Source organism: Triticum dicoccoides, chromosome 1A (genome assembly GCF_002162155.2).
Source record: "Triticum dicoccoides isolate Atlit2015 ecotype Zavitan chromosome 1A, WEW_v2.0, whole genome shotgun sequence".
NCBI lineage: Eukaryota > Viridiplantae > Streptophyta > Magnoliopsida > Poales > Poaceae > Triticum > Triticum dicoccoides.
This window is the reverse complement of record NC_041380.1, coordinates 390,328,889-390,353,716: the sequence shown is the minus strand read 5'-3', so window position 1 is coordinate 390,353,716 and position 24,828 is coordinate 390,328,889. Positions and strand designations below refer to the sequence as shown.

The 24,828-nt window shown below is 48.5% G+C and overlaps 2 protein-coding genes across 2 annotated transcripts; both read right to left on the bottom strand.

The window, feature by feature from the left end:
• Positions 1 to 12,792: 12,792 nt before the first annotated feature.
• LOC119353296 lies at positions 12,793 to 20,964 on the bottom strand. Its single transcript, XM_037619899.1, has 3 exons — positions 20,809 to 20,964; positions 19,680 to 19,977; positions 12,793 to 13,099 (listed from the first exon to the last, which is right to left on the bottom strand). Exons 1-3 carry the CDS (start codon positions 20,962 to 20,964, stop codon positions 13,071 to 13,073), a joined length of 483 nt encoding a protein of 160 aa, XP_037475796.1. The 3' UTR covers positions 12,793 to 13,070.
• A 744-nt stretch (positions 20,965 to 21,708) lies between these two features.
• Positions 21,709 to 24,127, bottom strand: LOC119275447 (beta-fructofuranosidase, insoluble isoenzyme 3-like). The gene is made up of 3 exons (XM_037556299.1): positions 23,893 to 24,127; positions 22,463 to 23,784; positions 21,709 to 22,074 (listed from the first exon to the last, which is right to left on the bottom strand). The coding sequence occupies exons 1-3, from the start codon at positions 24,050 to 24,052 to the stop codon at positions 21,895 to 21,897; spliced, it is 1,662 nt and encodes a 553-aa protein (XP_037412196.1). The 5' UTR covers positions 24,053 to 24,127; the 3' UTR covers positions 21,709 to 21,894.
• Positions 24,128 to 24,828: the final 701 nt, after the last annotated feature.

Here is a 24,828-nt window from a genome sequence, read left to right as displayed (position 1 = left end):
GTGTGAACAGTTACTTTAGAATCAACAATATAAGGTTTGAACTTATCACAAGCAAATACAACTGCTAAAAATTCTTTTTCAGTAGTAGCATAATTTCTCTGGGCACCGTCTAGAGTTTTACTAGCATATTGGATAACATTTAATTTCTTATCAACTCTTTGTCCTAGAACAGCCCGTACAGCATAATCACTAGCATCACACATAATTTCAAAGGGTAAATTCCAATCAGGTGGCTGAACAATAGGTGCAGAAATCAAGGTTTTCTTAAGTATTTCAAATGCTTGTACACAATCATCATCAAAGACAAAAGGAACTTCTTTTTGTAAGAGATTAGTCAGAGGCCTAGAGATTTTAGATAAGTCCTTAATGAACCTCCTATAAAAACCAGCATGACCAAGGAAACTTCTTATACCTTTGATGTCCTTAGGACACGGCATCTTTTCAATAGCATCAACTTTAGCTTTATCAACTTCAATACCTATTTCAGAAATTTATGCCCCAAGACAATACCTTCATTAACCATAAAGTGACACTTCTCCCAATTCAAGACAAGATTAGTTTCTTCACATCTCTGCAAAACTCGATCAAGGTTGTTTAAGCAATCATCAAAAGAAGTTCCATATACGGAGAAATCATCCATGAAAACCTCAACAATCTTTTCACAAAAGTCAGAGAATATAGCAGTCATACATCTTTGAAAGGTAGCAGGTGCATTGCATAAACCAAAAGGCATACGTCTATAAGCAACGGTACCGAAAGGGCAAGTAAAAGTGGTCTTTTCTTGATCCTCTTTTGACACAGGTATTTGAGAGAAACCAGAATAACCATCTAGAAAGAAAAATGTGTATGTTTGGATAATCATTCTAGCATTTGATCAATAAAAGGTAAAGGGTAATGATCATTTTTAGTAGTTTTATTTAGTTTGCGGAAATCAATTACCATTCTATAACTTGTAACAATTCTTTGTGGGATCAATTCATCATTATCATTAGGAACAACAGTAAGACCTCCCTTCTTAGGGACACAATGGACAGGACTTACCCACTGACTATCAGCAATGGGATAGATTATACCTGCCTCCAGAAGTTTTAGATTTTCTTTTCTTACCACTTCTTTCATCTTAGGATTTAACCGTTGTTGGTGATCAACAACCAGTTTAGCGTCTTTCTCCAATTTTATTTTGTGTTGGCATAGAGTGGGACTAATGCCCTTAAGATCATCAAGAGTATATCCAATAGAAGCACGATGCTTCTTCAGAGTTTTCAATAATTTCTTTTCTTCATGCTCTGAAAGGTTAGCACTAATAATAATAGGATATATCTTTTTCTCATCAAGATAAGCATATTTAAGAGTATCAGGTGATGGTTTAAGCTCAAACACGGGATCACCCTTAGGTGGAGGAGGATCCCCTAGGATTTCAACAGGCAAGTTGTGTTTCAAAATAGGTCCATGTTTAAAGAATACTTCATCTATTTCCCTTCTTTCATTCATAAACATATCATTTTCATGGTCTAGCAAATATTGTTCTAAAGGATCATTAGGAGAAATGGCAATAGAAGCAAGACCAATAATTTCATCTTTACTAGGCAATTCTTTATCATGGGGTTTTCTACGAAATTTAGCAAAATTAAACTCATGGGACATATCCCCCAAACCAATAGTAACAACATCCTTTTTGCAGTCTATCCTAGCATTAATACTATTCAAGAAGGGTCTACCAAATATAATTGGACAAAAGTCATCTTGTGGGGAACCAAGAACAAGAAAATCAGCAGGGTATTTAACCTTCCCACACAGGACTTCAACATCTCTAACAATCCCAACGGGTGAAATAGTATCTCTATTAGCAAGCTTAATTGTAACATCAACCTCTTCTATCTCGGCGGGTGTAATATCATGCATAATTTCTTTGTATAAGGAATGAGGTATTGCACTTGCACTAGCACCCATATCACATAAGACATGATAGCAATGATCTCCTATTTTAAGAGAAATAACAGGCACGCCAACAACAGGTCTATGTTTACCCTTAGTGTCGGGTCTAGCAATTCTAGAAGCTTCATCACAGAAATAAATAACATGCCCATCAATATTATCGGCCAAGATATCTTTAACCATAGCAATACTAGGTTCAACTTTAATTTGCTCAGGGGGTGTATGTGTTCTAGTATTACTCTTATGAACCACAGTTGAAGCTTTAGAATGATCCTTTATTTTAACAGGGAAAGGTGGTTTCTCAATATAAGCAGTAGGAACAATAGGATCAACATTATAAGTGATAGTATTTTCTTCAACTTTAATAGGTTCAACTACTTTTACTTCAATTGGAGGATTATATTTAAACCACTTCTCCTTAGGGAGATCAACATGAGTAGCAAAGGATTCACAGAAAGAAGCTACTATCTCAGAGTCAAGTCCATATTTAGTGCTAAGTTCACGGAAAACATCGGTATCCATAAAAGATTTAACACAATCAAACTTAGGTGTTATAACTGACTCCTTACCTCTGTCGAGGTCCCAATCTTCAGAGTTGCATTTAATTCTTTCCAATAAATCCCATTTGGATTCAATAGTCTTCATCATAAAAGAATCAGTACAAGAAGTATCGAGCATGGAGCGATTATTGAGAGAAAGCCAACAACAACAACAACAACAACAACAACAACAACAACAACAACAACAACAACAACAACAACAACAACAAAGCCTTTAATCCCAAACAAGTTCGGGTAGGCTAGAGGTGAAACCCATAAGATCTCGCAACCAACTCATGGCTCTGGCACATGGATAGCAAGCTTCCACGCACCCCTGTCCATAGCTATCTCTTTGGTGATACTCCAATCCTTCAGGTCTCTCTTAACGGACTCCTCCCATGTCAAATTCGGTCTACCCCGCCCTCTCTTGACATTCTCCGCATGCTTTAGCCATCCGCTATGCACTGGAGCTTCTGGAGGCCTGCGCTGAATATGCCCAAACCATCTCAGATGATGTTGGACAAGCTTCTCCTCAATTGGTGCTACCCCACCTCTATCTCGTATATCATCATTCCGGACTCGATCCTTCCTCGTGTGGCCACACATCCATCTCAACATACGCATCTCCGCCACACCTAACTGTTGAACATGTCGCCTTTTAGTCGGCCAACACTCCGCGCCATACAACATTGCGGGTCGAACCGCCATCCTGTAGAACTTGCCTTTTAGCTTTTGTGGCACTCTCTTGTCACAGAGAATGCCAGAAGCTTGGCGCCACTTCATCCATCCGGCTTTGATTCGATGGTTCACATCTTCATCAATACCCCCATCCTCCTGCAACATTGACCCCAAATATCGAAAGGTGTCCTTCCGAGGTACCACCTGGCCATCAAGGCTAACCTCCTCCTCCTCACACCTAGTAGTACTGAAACCGCACATCATGTACTCGGTTTTAGTTCTACTAAGCCTAAACCCTTTCGATTCCAAGGTTTGTCTCCATAACTCTAACTTCCTATTTACCCCCGTCCGACTATCGTCAACTAGCACCACATCATCCGCAAAGAGCATACACCATGGGATATCTCCTTGTATATCCCTTGTGACCTCATCCATCACCAATGCAAAAAAGATAAGGGCTTAAAGCTGACCCCTGATGCAGTCCTATCTTAATCGGGAAGTCATCGGTGTCGACATCACTTGTTCGAACACTTTTCACAACATTATCGTACATGTCCTTGATGAGGGTAATGTACTTTGCTGGGACTTTGTGTTTCTCCAAGGCCCACCACAAGACATTCCGCGGTATCTTATCATAGGCCTTCTCCAAGTCAATGAACACCATATGCAAGTCCTTCTTTTGCTCCCTATATCTCTCCATAAGTTGTCGTACCAAGAAAATGGCTTCCATGGTCGACCTCCCAGGCATGAAACCAAACTGATTTTTGGTCACGCTTGTCATTCTTCTTAAGCGGTGCTCAATGACTCTCTCCCATAGCTTCATTGTATGGCTCATCAGCTTAATTCCACGGTAATTAGTACAACTCTGAACATCCCCCTTGTTCTTGAAGATTGGTACTAATATACTCCGTCTCCATTCTTCTGGCATCTTGTTTGCCCGAAAAATGAGGTTGAAAAGCTTGGTTAGCCATACTATTGCTATGTCCCCGAGACCTTTCCACACCTCAATGGGGATACAATCAGGGCCCATCGCCTTGCCTCCTTTCATCCTTTTTAAAGCCTCCTTCACCTCAGACTCCTGGATTCGCCGTACAAAATGCATGCTGGTCTCATCAAAGGAGTCGTCTAGTTCAATGGTAGAAATCTCATTCTCCCCATTGAATAGCTTCTCGAAGTACTCCCGCCATCTATGCTTAATCTCCTCGTCCTTCACCAAGAGTTGGTCTGCTCCGTCCTTGATGCCGAGCATAAAAATTTTGAATAATAATTTCTCTTGAGAGCTCATGATTGGGGCATGAATATAACATTGACTTCAGCCTCCCCCAAGCTTGAGCGATGCTTTCTCCTTCGCTCGGCCAAAAATTATATATATAATTACAATCACGATGAACAAGATGCATAGGATAAACTTCTGATGAAATTCCAATTTCAATCGGTTGTAGTTCCATGATCCCATATCATCACATAGCCTAAACCATGTCAATGCCTTTCCCTTCAAAGATAAAGGGAAAACCTTCTTCTTGATAACATCCTCGGGCATACCTGCAAGCTTAAACAATCCACAAACTTCATCCACATAGATTAGGTGCAAATCGGGATGCAATGTTCCATCTCCTGTAAAAGGATTAGCTAGCAGTTTCTCTATCATACCCGAAGGAATTTAAAAGTGAACATTTTCAGTAGGTTCAGTAGGTTGAGGAGCAACTCTTTGCTCTACTGGTCAGGGTGAAGATACCCCGAACAAGCCCCTCAAAGGATTATGTTCCATAGTAACGAGTGACAGCAAATTTCAGCACACTATATAAATTTTTCCTTACCAAAGGCACTTCACTCCCCGGTAATGGCGCCAGAAAAGAGTCTTGATGACCCACAAGTATAGGGGATCTATCGTAGTCCTTTCGATAAGTAAGAGTGTCGAACCCAACGAGGAGTAGAAGGAAATGATAAGCATTTTTCAATAAGGTATTCTTTGCAAGCACTGAAATTATCGATAACAGATAGTTTTGTGATAAGGTAATTTGTAACGGGTAACAAGTAATAAAAGTAAATAAGGTGCAGCAAGATGGCCCAATCATTTTTGTAGCAAAGTACAAGCCCGGAAAAACTCTTATATAAAGGAAAGCGCTCCCGAGGACACATGGGAATTATCGTCAAGCTAGTTTTCATCACGCTCATATGATTCGTGTTCAGTACTTTGATAATTTGATATGTGGGTGGACCGGTGCTTGGGTACTGCCTAGGGCTGGAATTCGAGCCGAGTCGAGCCAACCCGGCTTGACTCGCTAGAGCTCATTTCGTTAACGAGCTAGCTCGACTCGACTCGTTACTATAACAAGCTCAAACCCAAGATTGGCTTGACTCGTATAACTTGCGAGCTGGCTCGTTTAGCTTGTTAAGCTCGTTAAAGATATGAACATAAAGCCCTCAAATATGATAAAAATGATTATGTATATATTAAACATATATATCACTAAACAATTGTAATTTCCTTGTAACACATGAGTCTCCTAGGCGGCTGGGTCTTCAATGTGTGGGCCTTGTGTTGTGCGCCTGGGATGTAGGGTGCTGAGTGGCTGGTCTTTTTTTGTATTGGGTGTGGCTGATCTATTTTACCGAGCCTAATGAGTTATATGAGTACTCGTGAGATTGGCTCGTTTAACTTGGTCTATAAATGATCTTAAAATAAAGCTCGGCTCGACTCGTTATTTTTCGAGTTCGAGGCGATTCGAGCCGAGTCACGAGCTACTCGTTTAGCTCGCGAGCATTGAGCTTTTTTGCCAGCCCTAGTACTACCCTTCCTTGGACAAGCATACCACTTATGATTAACCCCTATTGCAAGCATCCGCAACTACAAAAGAAGTATTAAGGTAAACCTAACCATAGCATGAAACATGTGGATCCAAATCAGCCCCTTACGAAGCAACGCATAAACTAGGTTTTAAGCTTCTGTCACTCTAGCAACCCATTATCTACTTATTACTTCCCAATGCCTTCCTCTAGGCCCAAACAATGGTGAAGTATCATGTAGTCGACGTTCACATAACACCACTAGAGGAAAAACAACATACATCTCATCAAAATATCGAACGAATACCAAATTCACATGACTACTTATAGCAAGACTTCTCCCATGTCCTCGGAAACAAACGTAACTACTCACAAATCATATTCATGTTCATAATCTGAGGGGTATTAATATGCATAAAGGATCTGAACATATGATCTTCCACCAAGTAAACCAACTAGCATCAACTACAAGGAGTAATCAACACTACTAGCAACCCACAGGTACCAATCTGAGGTTTTGGGACAAAGATTGGATACAAGAGATGAACTAGGGTTTGAGATGAGATGGTACTGATGAAGATGTTGATGGAGATTGACCCCCTCCCGATGAGAGGATCGATGGTGATGACGATGGTGATGGTTTCCCTCTCCCGGAGGGAAGTTTCCCCAGCAGAACAGCTCCACCGGAGCCCTAGATTGGTTCCGCCAAGGTTCCACCTCGTGGCGACGGAGTTTCGTCCCGTAAGCTTGCTTATGAGTTTTTCCAGGGAGAAAGACCTCATATAGCAGAAGATGGGCACCGGAGGCCTGCCAGGGGGGCCACGAGGCAGGGGCGCACCCAGGGGGTAGGGCGCGCCCCCCACCCTCGTGGATGGTGGGTGGCCCCCCTCTGGTACTTCCTTTGCCCAATTTTTTATATATATTCTGAAAATAACTCCCGTGGAGTTTCAGGACTTTTGGAGTTGCGCAGAATAGGTCTCTAATATTTGCTCCTTTTCCAGCCCAGAATTCCAGCTGCCGACATTCTCCCTCTTCATGTAAACCTTGTAAATAAGAGAGAATAGGCATAAGTATTCTGACATAATGTGTAATAACAGCCCATAATGCAATAAATATTGGTATAAAAGCATGATGCAAAATGGACGTATCACCGTGACATGGTCTAGATTGGTTTTTCGTTGCTACAGGGCTTGTGGTGGCGGAACTTCTGATCTAGGGTTATTTCTGGGGGTTTCTGTATTTATAGGATTTTTTGGCATTGGTTTGACGCAAAGATGGGCTTTGAGGGGCTGGCGCACCCTGGTGGATTGTTCCCGCCTTGTGGCTCTTCCGGGCCTCCCGAGAAGCTTCTAGTGCCTCTTTTGTTCAAAAAAATCGTCAAAAAGTTTCGTTGCATTTAGAGAACTTTTATTTCTGCACAAAAAACAACACCATGGTAGTTCTGCTGAAAACAGCGCCAGTCCGGATTAGTTCCATGCAAATCATATCAAAACCATATAAAATTGTTATAAACATGGCATGAATACTTCATAAATTATAGATGCATTGGAGATGTATCACCTTCCTAGGAAAACAATCAATCAATCCAAAAATTCAAGGTCAATTACAAGCAATCCTAGGCAATCATGGGCTTTTCCTAGAAATTTTTTAATTCCCTGTGAAATTTCAACATACCAGATTTGGGGAAAATCTGGGATGTGACACAATTATGTAATATTGTTTGCCAATTGTTACCTTTCACTTGAATTAACCTCTTTTTTATGTTCATCATCATCACCACAACTAAACAATGAGTAACATCGAGATGCTTTTGAGTGTTCCGAAGGTTCAGGTCCTAAATTATGTACAAACTCGGGTGGCTGGTTATTGTTGGGGAACATAGTAATTTCAAAAAAAATCCTACGCACACGCAAGATCATGTGATGCATAGCAACGAGAGGGGAGAGTGTTGTCTACGTACCCAACACAGACCGACTGCAAAAGCGCTGACACGACGTAGAGGAAGTAGTCGTACGTCTTCACGATCCAACCGATCAAGCACCGAAAGTACGGCACCTCCGAGTTCGAGCACACGTTCAGCTCGATGACGATGCCCGGACTCCGATCCAGCAAAGTGTCGGGGAAGAGTTCCGTCAGCACGACGGCGTGGTGACGATCTTGATGTACTACAGCAGCAGGGCTTCGCCTAAACTCCGCTACAGTATTATCGAGGAATATGGTGGCAGGGGGCACCGCACACGGCTAAGGAATAGATCACGTGGATCAACTTGTGTGTCTAGAGGTGCCCCCTACCTCCGTATATAAAGGAGTAGAGGGGGGAGGCTGGCCGGCCAAGGAGGAGGGCGCAGGAGAGTCCTACTCCCTCTCGGAGTAGGATTCCCCCCCCCCCAATCCTAGTTGGAATAGGATTCGCGGAGGGGGAAAAGAGGAGGAGGGGGCCGGCCACCTCTCCTAGTCCTAATAGGACTAGGGGAAGGGGAGGCGCGCAGCCCATCTAGGGCAGCCCCTTCTCTTTTCCACCAAGGCCCACTATGGCCCATATAGCTCCCGGGGGGTTCCGGTAACCCTCCCGATATTCCGGTAAAATCCCGATTTCACCCGGAACACTTCCGATATCCAAACATAGGCTTCCAATATATCAATCTTTACGTCTCGACCATTTCGAGACTCCTCGTCATGTCCATGATCACATCCGGGACTCCGAACAACCTTCGGTACATCAAAATGCATAAACTCATAATATAACTGTCATCGTAACCTTAAGCGTGCGGACCCTACGGGTTCGAGAACAATGTAGATATGACCGAGACACGTCTCTGGTCAATAATCAATAGCGGGACCTGGATGCCCATATTGGCTCCTACATATTCTACGAAGATCTTTATCGGTCAAACCGCATAACAACATACGTTGTTCCCTTTGTCATCGGTATGTTACTTGCCCGAGATTCGATAGTCGGTATCCAATACCTAGTTCAATCTCGTTACCGGCAAGTCTCTTTACTCGTTCTGTAATACATCATCTCGCAACTAACTCATTAGTTGCAATGCTTGCAAGGCTTATGTGATGTGCATTACCGAGGGGGCCCAGAGATACCTCTCCGACAATCGGAGTGACAAAACCTAATCTCGAAATACGCCAACCCAACATGTACCATTGGAGACACCTGTAGTACTCCTTTATAATCACCCAGTTACGTTGTGACGTTTGGTAGTACCCAAAGTGTTCCTCCGGTAAACGGGAGTTGCATAATCTCATAGTTATAGGAACATGTATAAGTCATGAAGAAAGCAATAGCAACATACTAAACGATCGGGTGCTAAGCTAATGGAATGGGTCATGTCAATCAGATCATTCAACTAATGATGTGATCCCATTAATCAAATAACAACTACTTTGTCTATGGTTAGGAAACATAACCATCTTTGATTAATGAGCTAGTCAAGTAGAGGCATACTAGTGACACTCTGTTTGTCTATGTATTCAGACATGTATTATGTTTCCGGTTAATATAATTCTAGCATGAATAATAAACATTTATCATGATATAAGGAAATAAATAATAACTTTATTATTGCCTCTAGGGCATATTTCCTTCAGTTATTTTCATCAGCAATATAGTCTGCATAACTAAATGTGCGCCAAAACATGGTCTCGTAAGTTCAACGGTTCTCCTCACTAAAGAGGTTTGTTGTATATAGATACTTACTCATTCGCCTTATGTATCTCTGTTGGGTTGTTAACTTCAACATCTTCCCATTCTCCAAATTCATCCATAGAACCAATAAAAGAATCACCCTTGGAGTTAGATTTGCTCCTATACGTGAGAAATAACAAATATATTCAGCAGCAAAGCAACGACTATATAATGAAAGTTTGTTCATATTTGGGCTGGGGATTATTATCCTACATTACTTTTTGGTCTCCTTGAGATGGTGGATATTGTAGGCTTTGAAGCAATTGCGTGAATATCATAGACGGACCTAGCAGATTTCTCTCAAGAATAGAACTTTTAGAGCAATACAGGTCGCCAAACCTATTAATTTACATGAAATTGCATCTGTTGTAAACATATCTAACTTCGTGAATTGTTGAATAATGAGTTACTCACCCGGTTGAATTAATCCCCTTGCCGAGCTCAGGATCCATGTAGCACCCGCCACAACCTATGCTCCCCCCTAAGCAGCCAGCGGAAAATTAGGTTGAGTCCAGCAGTGCCTGGAATAAAGGCGATGACCTAGATACCGTCTCGGCCCCATGTCCAATCAATACGGTATCCAACATGTACATGTGTACACATGGGTACCGGTTCGGTACACAATCTATTCTATACATGTTGACCGCCGAATACTGCACGAATCTCCTCGCTCTATCATATGGCATCTATCTACCCGGTAGAAACAGGGACCGCTTGCTTTTCCCTTCTCCTCTTGCATCTTCCTCCTTTTCTTCCATGTAGTAAATCCAGCAAAATGGACCAGGGATACAACGTCGGCGCCGAGGCAAGGAACAACAATGGAACTTATGTCACAAAGAATTATCTTAAGGAAGGAACAGGGAACAACAAATCCCTGAGGCATCCATGTGGCATGAACTGAATCTCGTCGCTTCCGACTGCTGAATGTGGTGTTGAGAGCAAGTAAAATAAGCTTATGCAAGCGGGCTATAAGAATTAAAATATTATATTTCTGCTCACATGGAGGAAACAGATGAGTAGTCAGCTACAGAGAGCCAGCTGCAACACGTGCTCCTAGACACCATGTGAGAGTGAGACATGGGCCATGCATTAATAAAGTAGCACACCTTTACATCTAACTATTGTATGTGTCGGCTATAACCTTAACTATGGATGACATGTCAACATCATATAGCCATCAACTAGTTGTATTATTAACCATGCTCTGATGCTGATGACCATGAAGTACTTTTGTTTCGCCTTGAAATCTTGATGAGCAGCAATGAATGGAACATCAACAAATCAGTCAATGTCGGGCCGCGCCGGCATGCATCACCTCTAAGGGCATGTCCAATAGGTTGTATGTTAGTCTTGTTGGTAAAATGTCCATGTCATCAACCAACAAGCTATCATACAACTACTCCAATGGATTGTATGTAAGATATTCAATAGATGGTGAGAAAATAAATGTGATTGCTCTCTATTTTACCTTGGAGCTTGTGCAAAAGTTGTTGGTTAATCTAAATACCACTGTTCAAGAATTCACCCGATTAATTAGTTAACGGGCCAGTTAATCGCTACTCATAGCATGGCCGAATCAAATAACACCTATTTTTTGCGTTAATTTGTCGGGACGATTAATTGGCCAGTTAGACCGATTAATCAGTTGTCATGCCGATTAATCCCTGCTGGCCCATTAACGGGTGGGCAAACAAAGCCCAAAATTTTGGCCCATAACCCCTTCCGGCCCCATGCCGCTCCTTAATAGATATGATTAATAATTTTACCTCCTCTCTACGCTTTTCATATGTGTATGGTAACATATTTTGGTATACTACATAGCTGGGAGCATGAGAGTATGGTATAATACATTAAAAAATCTAGATATATGTTGGCAAGTTTCTATTCAAATCTATCGATTAATGGTCGACCGATTAATCCAGTTAATAGGCTGATTCACCGACTAATTGCTACTCCTAAACTGACCGAGCAGCTACAGGTTAACGATTTCTTGAACATTGCTAAATACAACTTTACTCTCTCTTCACATTTAATACATGCCACATCATCACTGTGTCCTAGGTGGCAAATTTACCAACACCTATCTTACAACTAATGGAGATGCCCTAATGCGAGGCAGACCAACCCGATCGTCATTGGCCAAATCGAATGTACTAACTCCGCGCACCCAGTTGACGAGGTCAACCACCTTCGAGAGCAGGAACTCTGCTGCCATTGTGACTCCTTTTTCGAAAAGGGGTGCTTTATTACTTAAAAGATTAAAGTAGTACACCCGGCCTCTGCATAGCTAAGATGCACACAGCCAAACAATATCCTCTCATTCAAATGAAAAAAAAGCAAAATACAAGGAAAGCATGCAGTATCCGTATAACGCCTAAAGCGGAGGGGGGCAATCCTAAGATCATGCTTCCACCCATGTTGGGTAAAAGTATCCCTCGCTGTAGCCTCCAATCGTGCACACACCTCCATAAACAGGTCTCGATTCTCCACACGGTGTAGAGAGGACCATAAACGAAGAGTCCCGGTACATCTGTAGATAACCTGCATAAGAGAAGTACTTTTATCATTAAAAACCTTATCATTTCTACGGAGCCAAAGCGACCAAATAACGACAAGCGCTCCCACCCTGAGAAGGGTTCTAATCATGTGATCAATCCCATTTAGCCAGTTTCCAAATACATTAGCAACACAATAAGGAGGATACAAGCCAGAAGCTATTTGGATGACTGACCATATAGAACGAGCCAATTTGCATTGAAAGAATAAATGTTTTATTGTCTTATCATGGTGACAAAAGACACATTGCGGACTTCCATGTCAATTCCTCTTAATAAGGTTATATTTAGTAAGAATGACTCCACGACGAAGATACCATGCGAAGATTTTATTCTTAAGTGGTATCTTCATCTTCCAGATCTTCTTGTTATTATCAACTGGCACATCAGACTGGATTAACGCTCTATACATAGAATCTACTGAGAACTGTCCATTCCCATGTAGGTTCCATCGGAATACATCAGACCCATGTGACAATTGCACTATGGACAACCGCTGGAGCAGGATGTTCCGCGATTGTAGTCTGGGTCCAAATAAATCCCTTCTGAATGTCACATTTGGCAGAAATTATTCCATTACCGTGCCGATAGTATCACGAAATAGGGTTTCCCCCCGCTTTAGATTATAAAGCAACCACCACAACAATATCCGACAATCGCGACCAACAAAAGGTCCAGCCAAGGAAACGAAAAAAAGGTTACCACAAGGGCATAACAGAAGTACAACATAGAGCAGAGCGCTCGGGGCATAGCCAAACAACCCCAAAATATGGATCATAGTCTAACTAGTCCGGCTCATGTGGTGGAGGCGGGAGCGGTGGCGCCAATGCTCCTCCGGTGGTGCGTAAGGCCGAGATGATCCTGTCGATGAAGTCCCGATCACACCGCTTGCTGAGCGGTCTCCATAGCTGCAAGAAGCCACACAATTTGGAAATAGAGTCAGTCGCACGAGTTGGAATCACATGCTCAATCACGAGTTTATTGCGAGCCGTCCATAGAGTCCATGCTATCGCCCCCACTACTACCCACAGGCTAGGGCGCGTCCTGGCCTCTCGGCTTAGGACCGCCTCAAATAGATCGGGGAGGTTATCATGGTCCTAATCACCACAAATCACCTCCCTGATGCAGCTCCAGAGGAGGACTGCCGTCGGGCACCGAAAGAAAATATGGTTGGAGTCTTCTGGTATGCTACATAGGGAGCATAGACTATCCCCGGGGCCATTCAATTTTCTAACTTCCGAACCCGAGGGTAAACGGCCTCGCACCCATTGCCATAGAAAGATGTGAATCTTTAACAGTAGCTTAATCTCCCAAAGAAGGGTCATTTTGGTTGGGCCCAGGGTAGCTAGCATGGTGTGGTATAGGGACTTGGTAGAAAACCTCCCACTTGGTTCGAGGGACCAAGATAATGAATCTTCCTCCATGGAGGGAGGGTGAAGAGAAATGCATTGGAGCATCTCGTCCCATTGGCCCCGTTCTAACGGCCCAAAAGTACGATGGAAAGCTATAGCCCCTAGGTCAGTGAGGGCCGCATGTACGGATAGATGCGGTCGGACACAGATGGAAAAGAGCGCGTTGAAATGTTGGGCAAATGGTCGGTCACCCGACCAATGGTCAAGCCAGAACAAGGTGTTGGTGCATGTCCCCACCGAGATGGATGTTCCAATCCGTAGGACCGACATAGGCTGGATGACTGCCTGCCAAAACTGGGAGCCACCCGTCCGGGAGGCGAAGGCCAGGGGTTGTCCACGCAGGTACTTTGCGCGGATGATCTGGACCCATAGGCCTCCATCACCCATCTCAATGCGCCATAGCCATTTGGAGAGTAAGGCTATGTTCATCCGCTTGGACGAGATGACTCCCAAGCCGCCTTGGTCCTTTGGCTTGCAAACCTCAGACCATTTTACCATGTGATATTTTTGTCTACTATCTGGTCTCGCCCAGAAGAACCGAGACAAGTACTTGGTGACTTCCTGATGAAGGGATTCATGCAAACTATAGAATCCCATCAAGTACATAAGCAGGCTAACCAAGGAGGAGTTCATCAACACGACCCGGGCCGCCTTGGATAGCCACCTCCCCTGCCATGGCTCGACCCTGTGTTAGAGCTTGGACACCGTGGGGCGAAGGTCCTTCGCCTGGAGGCAGGAATCGCTAATCGGGAGGCCAAGGTAGGTGGTCGGAAACAAGCCAAGATGGCAGTTCAACATAATGGCTATGCGTCGGGATTCTTCCCCTGAGTAGCCTAGCACCATTACTTCGCTTTTGGCAAAGTTTATTGTCAGGCCCGAGATCTCTTGAAAACACAAGAGTAGAAACTTCAGATTTTGGATGTCAGAGTCCGAGCCTTCAACCATGAGGATGGTGTCATCCGCATATTGGAGATGAGTAATACCCCCGTCACTGAGTAGGTGCGGGCAGATCCCCTTGATATGACCAGCCCGTCGTGATTTGTCCAAGATTGTGGCAAGTGCATCCACAATCAGGTTGAACAGGAAGGGGGCAGGGGGTCGCCTTGGCGCACCCCCTGGGCAGTGCGGAAGTAGGAGCCAACTTCCCCGTTGATGTTGACAGTAGTACGGCCAGACATAACCAACTGCATCACCCGAGCTATCCAATATGGGTCAAACCCACGCTTCTCCATGACCTCACAGAGAAAGAACCAGTGGACCGTATCATAGGCCTTATGGAAATCAATCTTGAAGAAAACAACACGGAGGTGTTTTCTCTTGACCTCATGGAGGATTTCATGAAGCACTAGAACCCCGTCGAGAATGAATCAGCCCTTTGTGAACGTCAATTGGTTCGGGTGGTGGATCCTTGGAGCCAGCAGGGCCGCCCTAGTGGCATACCCCTTGGCTAAAATCCTAAAGATCACGTTAATCACCGTGATCGGGCGAAACTGTCAAATATCCGATGCCCCTTGGACCTTGGGGATTAGAGATATGATCCCATAGTTCAGGCGGGATACATCAAGGGTCCCCCTCGAAAACTCCCGGAATAATGCCATAATCTCGCCCTTGATGGTGGGCCAGAAAGTTTGAAAAAACCGGACCGGGAGACCGTCCGGGCCCGGGGCAGAGGCCGCGTTCATGGACTTGACGATGGCCTCCACCTCAGATTCTTCAAAGGGGTTAAGGAGGGCTTGGTTCTCTTTGGAGGAGGCGCGGAGATGCTCATCCCAAAAGTTCTCAGCTAGAGCGAGGCCCCCTCGCGGCCGAGCGGAAAACAGAGTTATATAGAACCCATCGACATGAGCCCGGATCTTGTCCGGGTCCTGTAACAACCGGTCCCTATCCCAAAGGATGGGGATAGTGCACCGTCGCCTACGGCCATTGGCAATGGCCTGAAAATAAGCCCTGTTGGCATCGCCAAACAGGATCCAATTAAAAGAGCCGCGCTGGCGCCAGTATTCTTCCTCTTTGGCATAGATGTCAGTAAGGGTATCTTCCAGGCTATACCTCAGGGACCACTCCTCCGAGGACAGACCTGGGTCGGCAGCCCGAATGTCAAGTGCCCGGATCTCCATAAGTAGAGCCTGCTTCTGGACCCGTAGATCCCGTCCAATATTTGCGCCCCAGCCCTTCATAAATTGTCGGGATCGTTTGGCCAAGTGATGCCAGTCGTCCATGACTGACATAGTCCGGTGAGGTTCAGCACGGGCCGCAGTCCAATGGTCTCGAACGGCCGCAGTGAATCCTGGATGGCGAAGCTAGAACGCCTCAAACTGTGAGCGAGGGGGCGGTCGGGGATGCTCATCCATGGATGATAGTAGGAGGAGTACATGTTCAGATCCAATCCTAGTGATGGCCTGGAGAGTAGCTAAGGGGAACCGAAGTTCCCATTGGGATACATATACCCGGTCCAGAACACTTTGGGTCGGATTCACCTGTTTATTAGTCCAGGTGAAACTGGCTCTGATCCTATCTAACTCCTGGAGCTCGAGGTCGGCAATCCAGTCATTAAAACATTGCATGCCTGACTGGTCAACCCAACCATTATTCTTGTCCGCTATGGAGCGGAGAAGATTGAAGTCACCCCCAATGATCACTGGGAGAGTGGCCGCCCTAATCTTGGCGTGCAGCTCAGCGAGGAACACGGTGGAGCGACTGTGGTCAGTCGGGCCATAAACGACAATCACTTCCCATTTGAAGTTAACAGCCCTCTCCCATACTTCCATAATCACAAAGAAATCTCTGCGGTCCATGGAGCAAACCTCAAAGGTGGCATCCTTCACCCCGAGAAGGATGCCACCAGAGTGTCCTGCCACTCCACTAGATGGCAACCAGTGACATGCAAACAAATGTCTGCTCAATCGATCGAGTTTCGAGAGAGAGAGAACTCGGACCTCATTGTTTCTTGGATCGCCACTATATCAATATTCTCCTCACGCATGTAGTCCACTAATTGGCGATGCCAGCCATAATGGCCGAACCCGCGAAGATTCCAGAAAAGTGCACGCATACTACTCCTCTAGGGGGTCCATGCTGGACCCCACCGCAATGGATGCGCTAAGCGCCTGACGAAGTTGAGCCATGCAAGAACGAGTACGGCCCCGAACCTCTACCAGGGCAGCAGCCATCCTATCCCCCCTCCCCACGGGTTGTATGCTGGGGGTCACGGCAGCCTCAGCCACGGCAGCCTCGCGAGCCCTACCGGCTGCAAGGTGGTCATCAAGGATCTCTTTAGCCTTGATGGTCGTGATCTGTTCGAGGGTGGGGCCCTCCTCACCACGGAAGACAATTGCAAAATCATTGGCAAGAAGGGCCAGATGGCCTAAGGGAACGGCAGCAAGCGCTGAGAAGGAGTCCATCGGTTCCTCCTCAGCCGGGATCCCCCCATCAGATGTGTCATCCATAAGTAAGCAATCAATAGCCGAAAGCAGAGGGGGGTTGGGACGGACCTGAGTCCAAGTTGCGGGCCGCAGCCCGGCGAGCGGCCTTCTCAACTACATTGGGGGACGCACCAGTTGCACGCGCGGCCAAGTCGATCCGCGCGCTCTTCCGAGTGATCATCGCCGGAGAAGACGCCGAACGCGGTGGGCCCTTGCCCTTCGGAGGACGAGGAGGCACCGGGGGGGCGGACCTGCCCAGTCCCGGTCACCGGGGGGGCGGACCTCCCCCGACCCAACCCGCGACGAAGATGGTGGCGATGACGCCTGGGTGATGGTGGGTGAGGCCATACGCGGGAAGGAGGGGGGCAGACCTCCAAGCTGACATTGCTTGCCCCACTAAGCGTCTCCGACTCCAAAGCAGCCATGAGAGTGCCAAGGAGCAGGGAGAGGGCCGCGCTAGGGCGAAGTGGTGAATCAGCGTCGAGCATGTCATTGAGTGCACGAGCGTCCACATCCTCCATCGGATCTTGGGCAGAAGCATCATGGGTCAGAGAGAGCTCTTTGGTCGTTGTCTTGTCCGCCGGCAGGGGCGGCGCATGTGGCTCAAGGGAGTCTTCATCCTCCCCGCTGGAGCTTGGGGAACGGCTACACCTACGCGGTGACCGACCACCATCGTGGGAGCGTGGGCCACCGCCCAAGTCGCCATCGGACCCGGGAGCCGCATCATCCGTCGCTGGTTGGGAGGAGCCCAAAGCTTCCCCCTCCACCGAGATCTTGAGGTCATATCCAGCATCTCCAAAGAACATACGGACAGTTGTCTGTAGCTTAGTCGGGTCGTGAGTCTTGATCTTGACACGAACAGCCGGTCCGCGGACGAGAGAGGAGCCATCCACCTCCACTATCTTGCCAAGGAGTCTGGACATGTTCCGAATGGCGCGCTCCTTCCTAGAAATCGGCGGTAGCCCACGGATTTGAATCCACACCGTCGAGAGACAGGCCACCGCCATAGGGTCCACCAATGGCACTGAGATGCTGACGGTGAGCTTGTTGAGAGCTAATGTGAGCTGATCACTGTGCGTGCCATAGCGCAAGTTGATAGGATCCGGAAACACCGTGGTAAACTCGTGATCAGAGATCGGAGCAACCTCACAGTCCCAATCAGGGCGGAAGAGGTGACGGAGCTCCTCCGTGATGATAGCCGGGGAAGCCGACCGGCCTTCCAAGACCGAGATGAGAGCGGTTAGGGATGGCACAGCCGCGACCGCGGGCAGATCCATTTGGAAGAATCCAAGATCGTCCAGAGCATGGCCGTAGAGCATCAGCTCTCCCTCCTCCGGCTGAAGCGGTCAGAGAATCGTGGGGTGGTTCGTGCCCTTGCACTTGAAACAAGCCAGAGGTTCCTTGCAGTCGACCTGGCAGTGGCCCTCCTTGCCACAGTTGAAGCAGGAAATGGCGTTGGAGGTGGACTTTGTCGGAGAGGCCGGATGGGCCGGGGTCGGGTGGGTGATGAAAGAAGCTTGGCCAGCTCCACCACCGAACCGCTGGCCAGCCTTCTTCTTCTTCTTCTTCTTCGCGAAAGCGCCCCAGGGGTTGGGAGCGCCGGGACCCGGGGGACGGAACTGCGGCTGACGCTGTGGTGGGTTGTACCAGCAAGGTGGGGATTTCTCCGCACGACTAGAGCGAGCCGGGGACTGCGATAGGAGGGGAGGGCAGCGACGAGAAGGGGAACAGCGGTCCCGCTCACGCCCACGGCTCCGCCAATGGTCCGGCGAGCGGTCACGCAGCCGGTCCTCCCGCCCGGAGGGGTCCGAGGTCAAGGCAGAGCCACGGGACACGAGCTTGGAGCGGAGCTTGGACTCCCTCCGCGAGGCCTCCGGGGAGGGGCGCCAGGAGTCGGCTGGGCGACGGTCCGCTGGCTCGTCAGCACGGTGTTTTGGGCGAGGAGCCCCATCCCCCGCATCACGCGGCATCGGGGGCCGAGCGGAGAGCACGGACGGCGCGGGAATGGTGGAGGGGACAGGGGGCGGCGCAGGATGGGAGGGTGCGGGAAGGGGGAGGAATGCAAGGCAGGAGAGCACACTTGCCCTAGAGACGAGGTTGTCTCGGGCCCTGGTGCATGGTCGACCAGGCCTCCAGCAGGAGACGAGGCGAGGCCCAGCCCCACCCCACGACCCAGAGGAGGAAAGCCCCCCGACACCAGAGGACCAAGGTGCTCTAGGCGGCCCAGCCCATTAAGCGACGGGTCGCTGTGGGAGGGAAGGGTTTCCCCTCGTACGGCCAGGGGTGGCGGCGCGGCGCCAGCACCGCCCGCGGGGCGTCGACGGCCGGGCTGGCCGGAGCCGGAGAGGGGAGAAAGGCACGGAATTTGGGCAAGCCACGCGAGACAGAAGCCGACACCGAAGCAGAGGAGGCCATCGAAGGGGGCAGGAGGCGCGAGCTCGATGATGAGGGGGCGTCCCGACGCCAGGAAACCGCCGCACGACCGAGGTCTGCCCTCCCGACCACCCCCCAAGCACGGGCTCAGGCCCCGCGACCGTGCCGACCGGCCGGAGGGCCGGACCGCGGCGGTGACGGGGAAGGTGGGGAATGGGAGGGGCGGGATGGCACCTACGCAGGGAGGGGGGCGCTCGGGCGGGGGAGGGGAGGCAACTCACCAGAGACGAGCTCAGCCAGGCGATCACCAAAACGGCGGCCTCGCGGAAGGAGACCCGCCGCAGCCGCAGCCGCGTCGGACAGGTCCTCCTCTGCCGCCCAATCAGCCCAAGGCTCGCGGTCGAGGAGGTCGATACAGGGGGCGGAGGCGAGCACCAAAGGCGGGGGCGGGGGTCCCCATGGGGGCACCGCGAGGAGGCCGGGGCGAGGGGGCCGAGCCTGCCGGAGGGCCGGCCGGAGCGCCGGCGAGGGGAGGATCCGGCCGTCGCGCGCCTGTCGCCCGCGAGTCGCCGCAGTCCGCTCAGATGGGGTCAAATGGAAAATGTTCAATATTAGTGTTAGAAACCTAAAATCTGTGGCGATAGTATCACCCCCTTGTGACGTACAATGTTGTATAGAGACGGATATTGTTCCCGGAGTGGCATTTCCTAGCCACTTATCCTCCCAGAATCTAATTTCCGAGCCATCCTTAATCGAGAAATATCCATAGCAAAAGAAATATTCTTCGTAGCCATTAGACCCGCCCAAAAGTGAGAATCCCCAGGCTTCCAATATACTTGCGATACTGCCTTGGAGCCCACATATTTCCGTCGGAGGAGGGTTTTCCATACACCATCTTCCGTTAGTAATTTAAACAACCATTTACCGAGTAGGGACCTATTCCTAACCTCAAGGTCATGAATGCCCAACTCGCCTTGGTCTTTGGGACGGTAAACCACACTCATTTAGCCAATCAATATTTCTTTTTTTTTCGCTATATATCTCCTTGCCAAAAGAATCTTAATCGGAAATAATCCAATCTATCTAAAACTCCTTTTGGCAACTGGAAGAAGGAGATCATATATAGTAACATATTACTTAGTATTGAATTTATTAGGACCAATCTTCCTCCTAAAGATAGTAGCTTACCTTTCCAACTGCTAAGTCTTTTTTGCAGCCTCTCCTCGACGTATTTCCATTCAGCATTTGTGAGTCTCCGATAATGTATCGGTATCCCCAAATATGTGATCGGAAACTGACCCAACCCACATCCGAACAGTTCCATTGATGTGCCCTTGTCGGACGACATCGCGATAGAGAGGATCGGTGACCGCACCATCGCTGGATGCACATCCCCTTCGCTACACAGACCACTCCATTCATGTCCAGCAAGATAGGCCCCGGAGCAAGGGCGAGCACCCCCACGACGGGGAGGATCGCAACAGTGAGGTGCCGGCGTGATGGGTCCCGGTCGAGGCGGGGGTCGTCATCCGAATCGTGCCCTAAGCGTGGCGAGGAGAGGTACATGGTGGGACGAAAAAACGGTTTGCGTGGGTGCGTTTTGTACATCACAAAAAATCGGCGGGGGTGGTGTGAGCAAACGACCACCTATTAGTACTATATTCTTTTTTAGAAAATAACCTACTGCTACTTTAGTAGTAGAGACTAGAAGCTAGGTCTTTAACTTGGAACTGAACCGAACACATAACCTGGCTTCTCCAACATATTATGTATTTCTTCTCTTTTTTGATCGCTCACTGTTATTTATGAATTTTAGGAACCACGTATCCGAAATTGCTGTTGTGGACAAATTTTATTTCTGTCATCCAGGGACTTAATTTAGCTCAAAGAATCGAAACACAGGAAAAACTGCACAGCAGCGGCAGAACTTTGTTTGTAACTTGTTGACAGTTTTCTCTGATTTGAGCATATTTGACACCGTTGGAAAACTATCAACAAAATCCTCAACTTATGATTTGGGTTATCCTAATTCCTAAGATTCTTCACAGGTTAATCACAGTAATTAAAATAAGCCACCTGACCCATGCCCCAAAAAGCATCCAAAAATCCTCGGCGCCAAAATCTAGGAGTACTTACCTACTAGCAAAGTTAAACAAAACTGCAATATACGCTGGGCAAAACCTGGTCCAAAACTTCAGTTGGGCATTTTGGGAATCGATAAAATTGAAACAAAATTCACAAATCCTGTGTCTACCACACGTCCACGGCCAGCCGTACTACTACAAACGGAGATTAGTGCCAATCCCTTCAGGCAAGCAAGCACAAGGTGGAAACGTATTATTCGTACCACGGTCTCAGTGAGTACCAAGTACAAATTATTATTCAATTGGCTCAAAAAAAACAAATTATTATTCAAGGTCTTCAAATCCTCTCGCCTTATTTCCGGGGGTATTATAACCATGATCACAGCACTCCATCAACAGGTATCTCATCAGATCAGCTGATTTTGACAGATGCCATATCGTAGGCATCTAGTCTTGAAACCACGATGGTTGACTTCCCTTTATTGAAAACGAAAGCACGCGCCTTGTTCCCAACAGCCGAGGTGGGGTAGACCCTGGAGAGGATGGCAATCTTGCCGTGGCTTCCGAACGCTTCAACTATGCAATTGTCAACCTGCATCAGTTGAGTGCATCAATTAGCATACTTCGAATATAAAGTAGAAATATTTTTTGTCGACATAATATCCCTGGCCGCCGAACGAGGAAGGTAGGAGCGTAGGCGCGGGGTGGATTCGGCGCACGTGGAACGGAAGTGGTCGGTTAGTGAGGCTGGAAGGTGGCTTTATGGAGGAGGAGATGTCCACGGCGTAGGCATGCCGGAGGCGGGGAAGACGGTGTGGTTCCTCTCCTTGTCGGGTGGGGATCGCCGGCGTTGTTGGTTTGGTTGGTCAGTCGGCGATGACGAGGAATATTGGTAGAAGAGAAAGCGAGGAGGACATCAAGCTTTGCAGCAGGTAGCTTGAGAGGTACTACATGCAAAAAAAAAAAAATATTTCGCTTACCAGAGTACGGAGACTGATCCTTCCCCCGGCTTTGGCGAGATCGAGTTGAACGAGTCCACCATAGTTGTGTTTGTCCACTTGGTCCGAATACGAAGAGTTCGAGACGTCGTTGCAGAAGAGGATCATGTGCTTCCCTTCGTCGGCCTTGAAAACGCTTATAGACACGGCGGTCCTCTCGCGTAGGTCGCGGGAAGCCAGCACCCAGACCCCAAAGGGGCCGACGCCGCCCTGGACATCGGCCCCCCTCGCCGCGCAGAGGTCCGCGGCCTCAGCCGCTCGCCACTGGAAGGGCTCGGCTCTCTCCAAGTTGCTCACCTGGAACTCCACGTCCAAGTCGGCTTGGGCAGGCAACTGGAGCCCCGCAATCTCGAAATAGTCGCCGGACTGTATGGTCATGTCCGCGATGTGGACCCGGTTGGTGCGGAGGGAGTCCACCTCCGCGACAGGCCATGTCATCAGCTGTCTGCCGTCGTGCGCCAGCCATACCTCCCTGGGTATGGCCAACACCCCCGCCCAACCTTTCTGCTCGTCGTCGGCCGTCGCGTCTTGTTCTTTGGCCCAGGCCCACACGACTCGACGGCGCCTTGAAGGGTCGAAAAATGACTTTGACGCGTAAAAAATGCCGAAATCCAGCTGGAGCCCGTCGTCGTTGCCGTCGTCCGGCAGGAACTTGTCGGTGCTGTCATCATACGCACCGAGAAAGTACACGTCGCGGCGGCTCTCCAGGACGCTGATCTTCAAGACGTGCTTCACACTGCCGGCCGAGCTCAGCGGAAAGAAATCCGCGCATTCGACCATTCCCGTGTGGCCTTCGTGGAACGGCCGTCTTGCCGCCGACCAATGCGTGAAGTCTGTGCTTCTGTATAGGAGGACCAGATGCCGGCGATGGTCTTTCGTCGCAAGCAGGACCCGCCAGAGTCCGTCCGCGCCTCTCCACGCGGTGCTCGGGTCTCTGAATTCAGTGGAGTTGACACCGGCCCCCGGGACGATCACTGGGTTGAGTTGTGATTTCACCCACTCGCGGAGAAATGGGTCGGAGTAGTTCCTCGGGACGGCGAGATTCTGAACCTGTCGTCCGTGAACTTGGACTCCAGTGTACATGAGGTTGATCCTGCCGTCCGGCAGGACGGTCGCCGAGCCTGACCAGGTGCCTTTGGCGTCGTACGGAGCAGAGGGAGCTATGGCCGGCTCCAGAAATACCCAGCTCAGGAGGTCGCTTGAAACCGCATGTCCCCACACGATGTTCCTCCAGTGGGGCCCGGTGGGGTTGTACTGCACAAACAGGTGGTAGAAACCCCTGTAGTACATTGGCCCGTTTGGATCTGAGTAAGAAGGCACAGAGAGCCAGAGATACGATCGAGATGAGAAGACGCAGCGAATCACAAATCACAAGTAAGCTAGTAGAAAGAAGGAGGAGGCGATTTTCTCACCGTTAATCCAATTGCGTGCTGGTTGAAAATGGAAACTGGTGCGCAGCTTCTCGCCGGACTCGGAATCGGCCGCGGCGACCCCCAAGGTGGAACACGCCAGCGTGAGCAGCAGGATACCGAGGCGACGGATTCTTGCCATGCTCGCCTCCTCGCACGGCATTGGGTGTTAGCACTAGCAGAGAGAGGAGGGGAGGAGACAGTGGACTGGGAGAAAGAGAGGAGTGGAGGAGACAGTGGAGTGGGAGAAAGAGACGAGGGATTGTCTTCCTCGTAACCATGCCGTTTGCCGTCCCCACTCGGAGCGAATGACGTCAGCACACCAACTTTGTCGGTGTACTACTACTGAACGTGAAATGATTAACGCGGGAAAGGAAAAATTAATCTCAGCGCCCTCTGGTTTTGGCACAATGGTTTGTCCACGCTACTCCTTCCATGAGGTCGATCCGCACATTGTGATGCATCGATCGCGACGTCACCGGCAACTACTTATTCGCGTGCCATCAATACCTGGTTTCTCCTTTTAGCTTGTGAGTTGTGGCCGTAAAGCGCCGCCACCGGCTGCCGCTGCTCCACACGGCCAGCCCGAGGGGAGGTTGGGCATGGTCCGGGCGAGCCGCCGGGAGGAGTAGACGATAGGGGTAGATGCATTAAAAGCAGGCATGCTTTGACTCGAGGATTAGGCCAACTCCACCGCGCGACCCCTGCCTCACTCCATACTTATTACCACCACCACCATCTCGCTTCCTCTCCACGAACAACATTTCTCCACATCCTAGCACTCGTGTTAGCTTGTCTAAAGCGGACTCACGGTTTGTCCATCTTTTATCCGTTTGAGCCGACCGTAGACGCCGATGTTAGTTTTTTCATTTTGATCGGCGCGTGCACCCAACATTGGCCCGATGCATTTTTATAAAAGTATACTTAAAAGAACAGCAA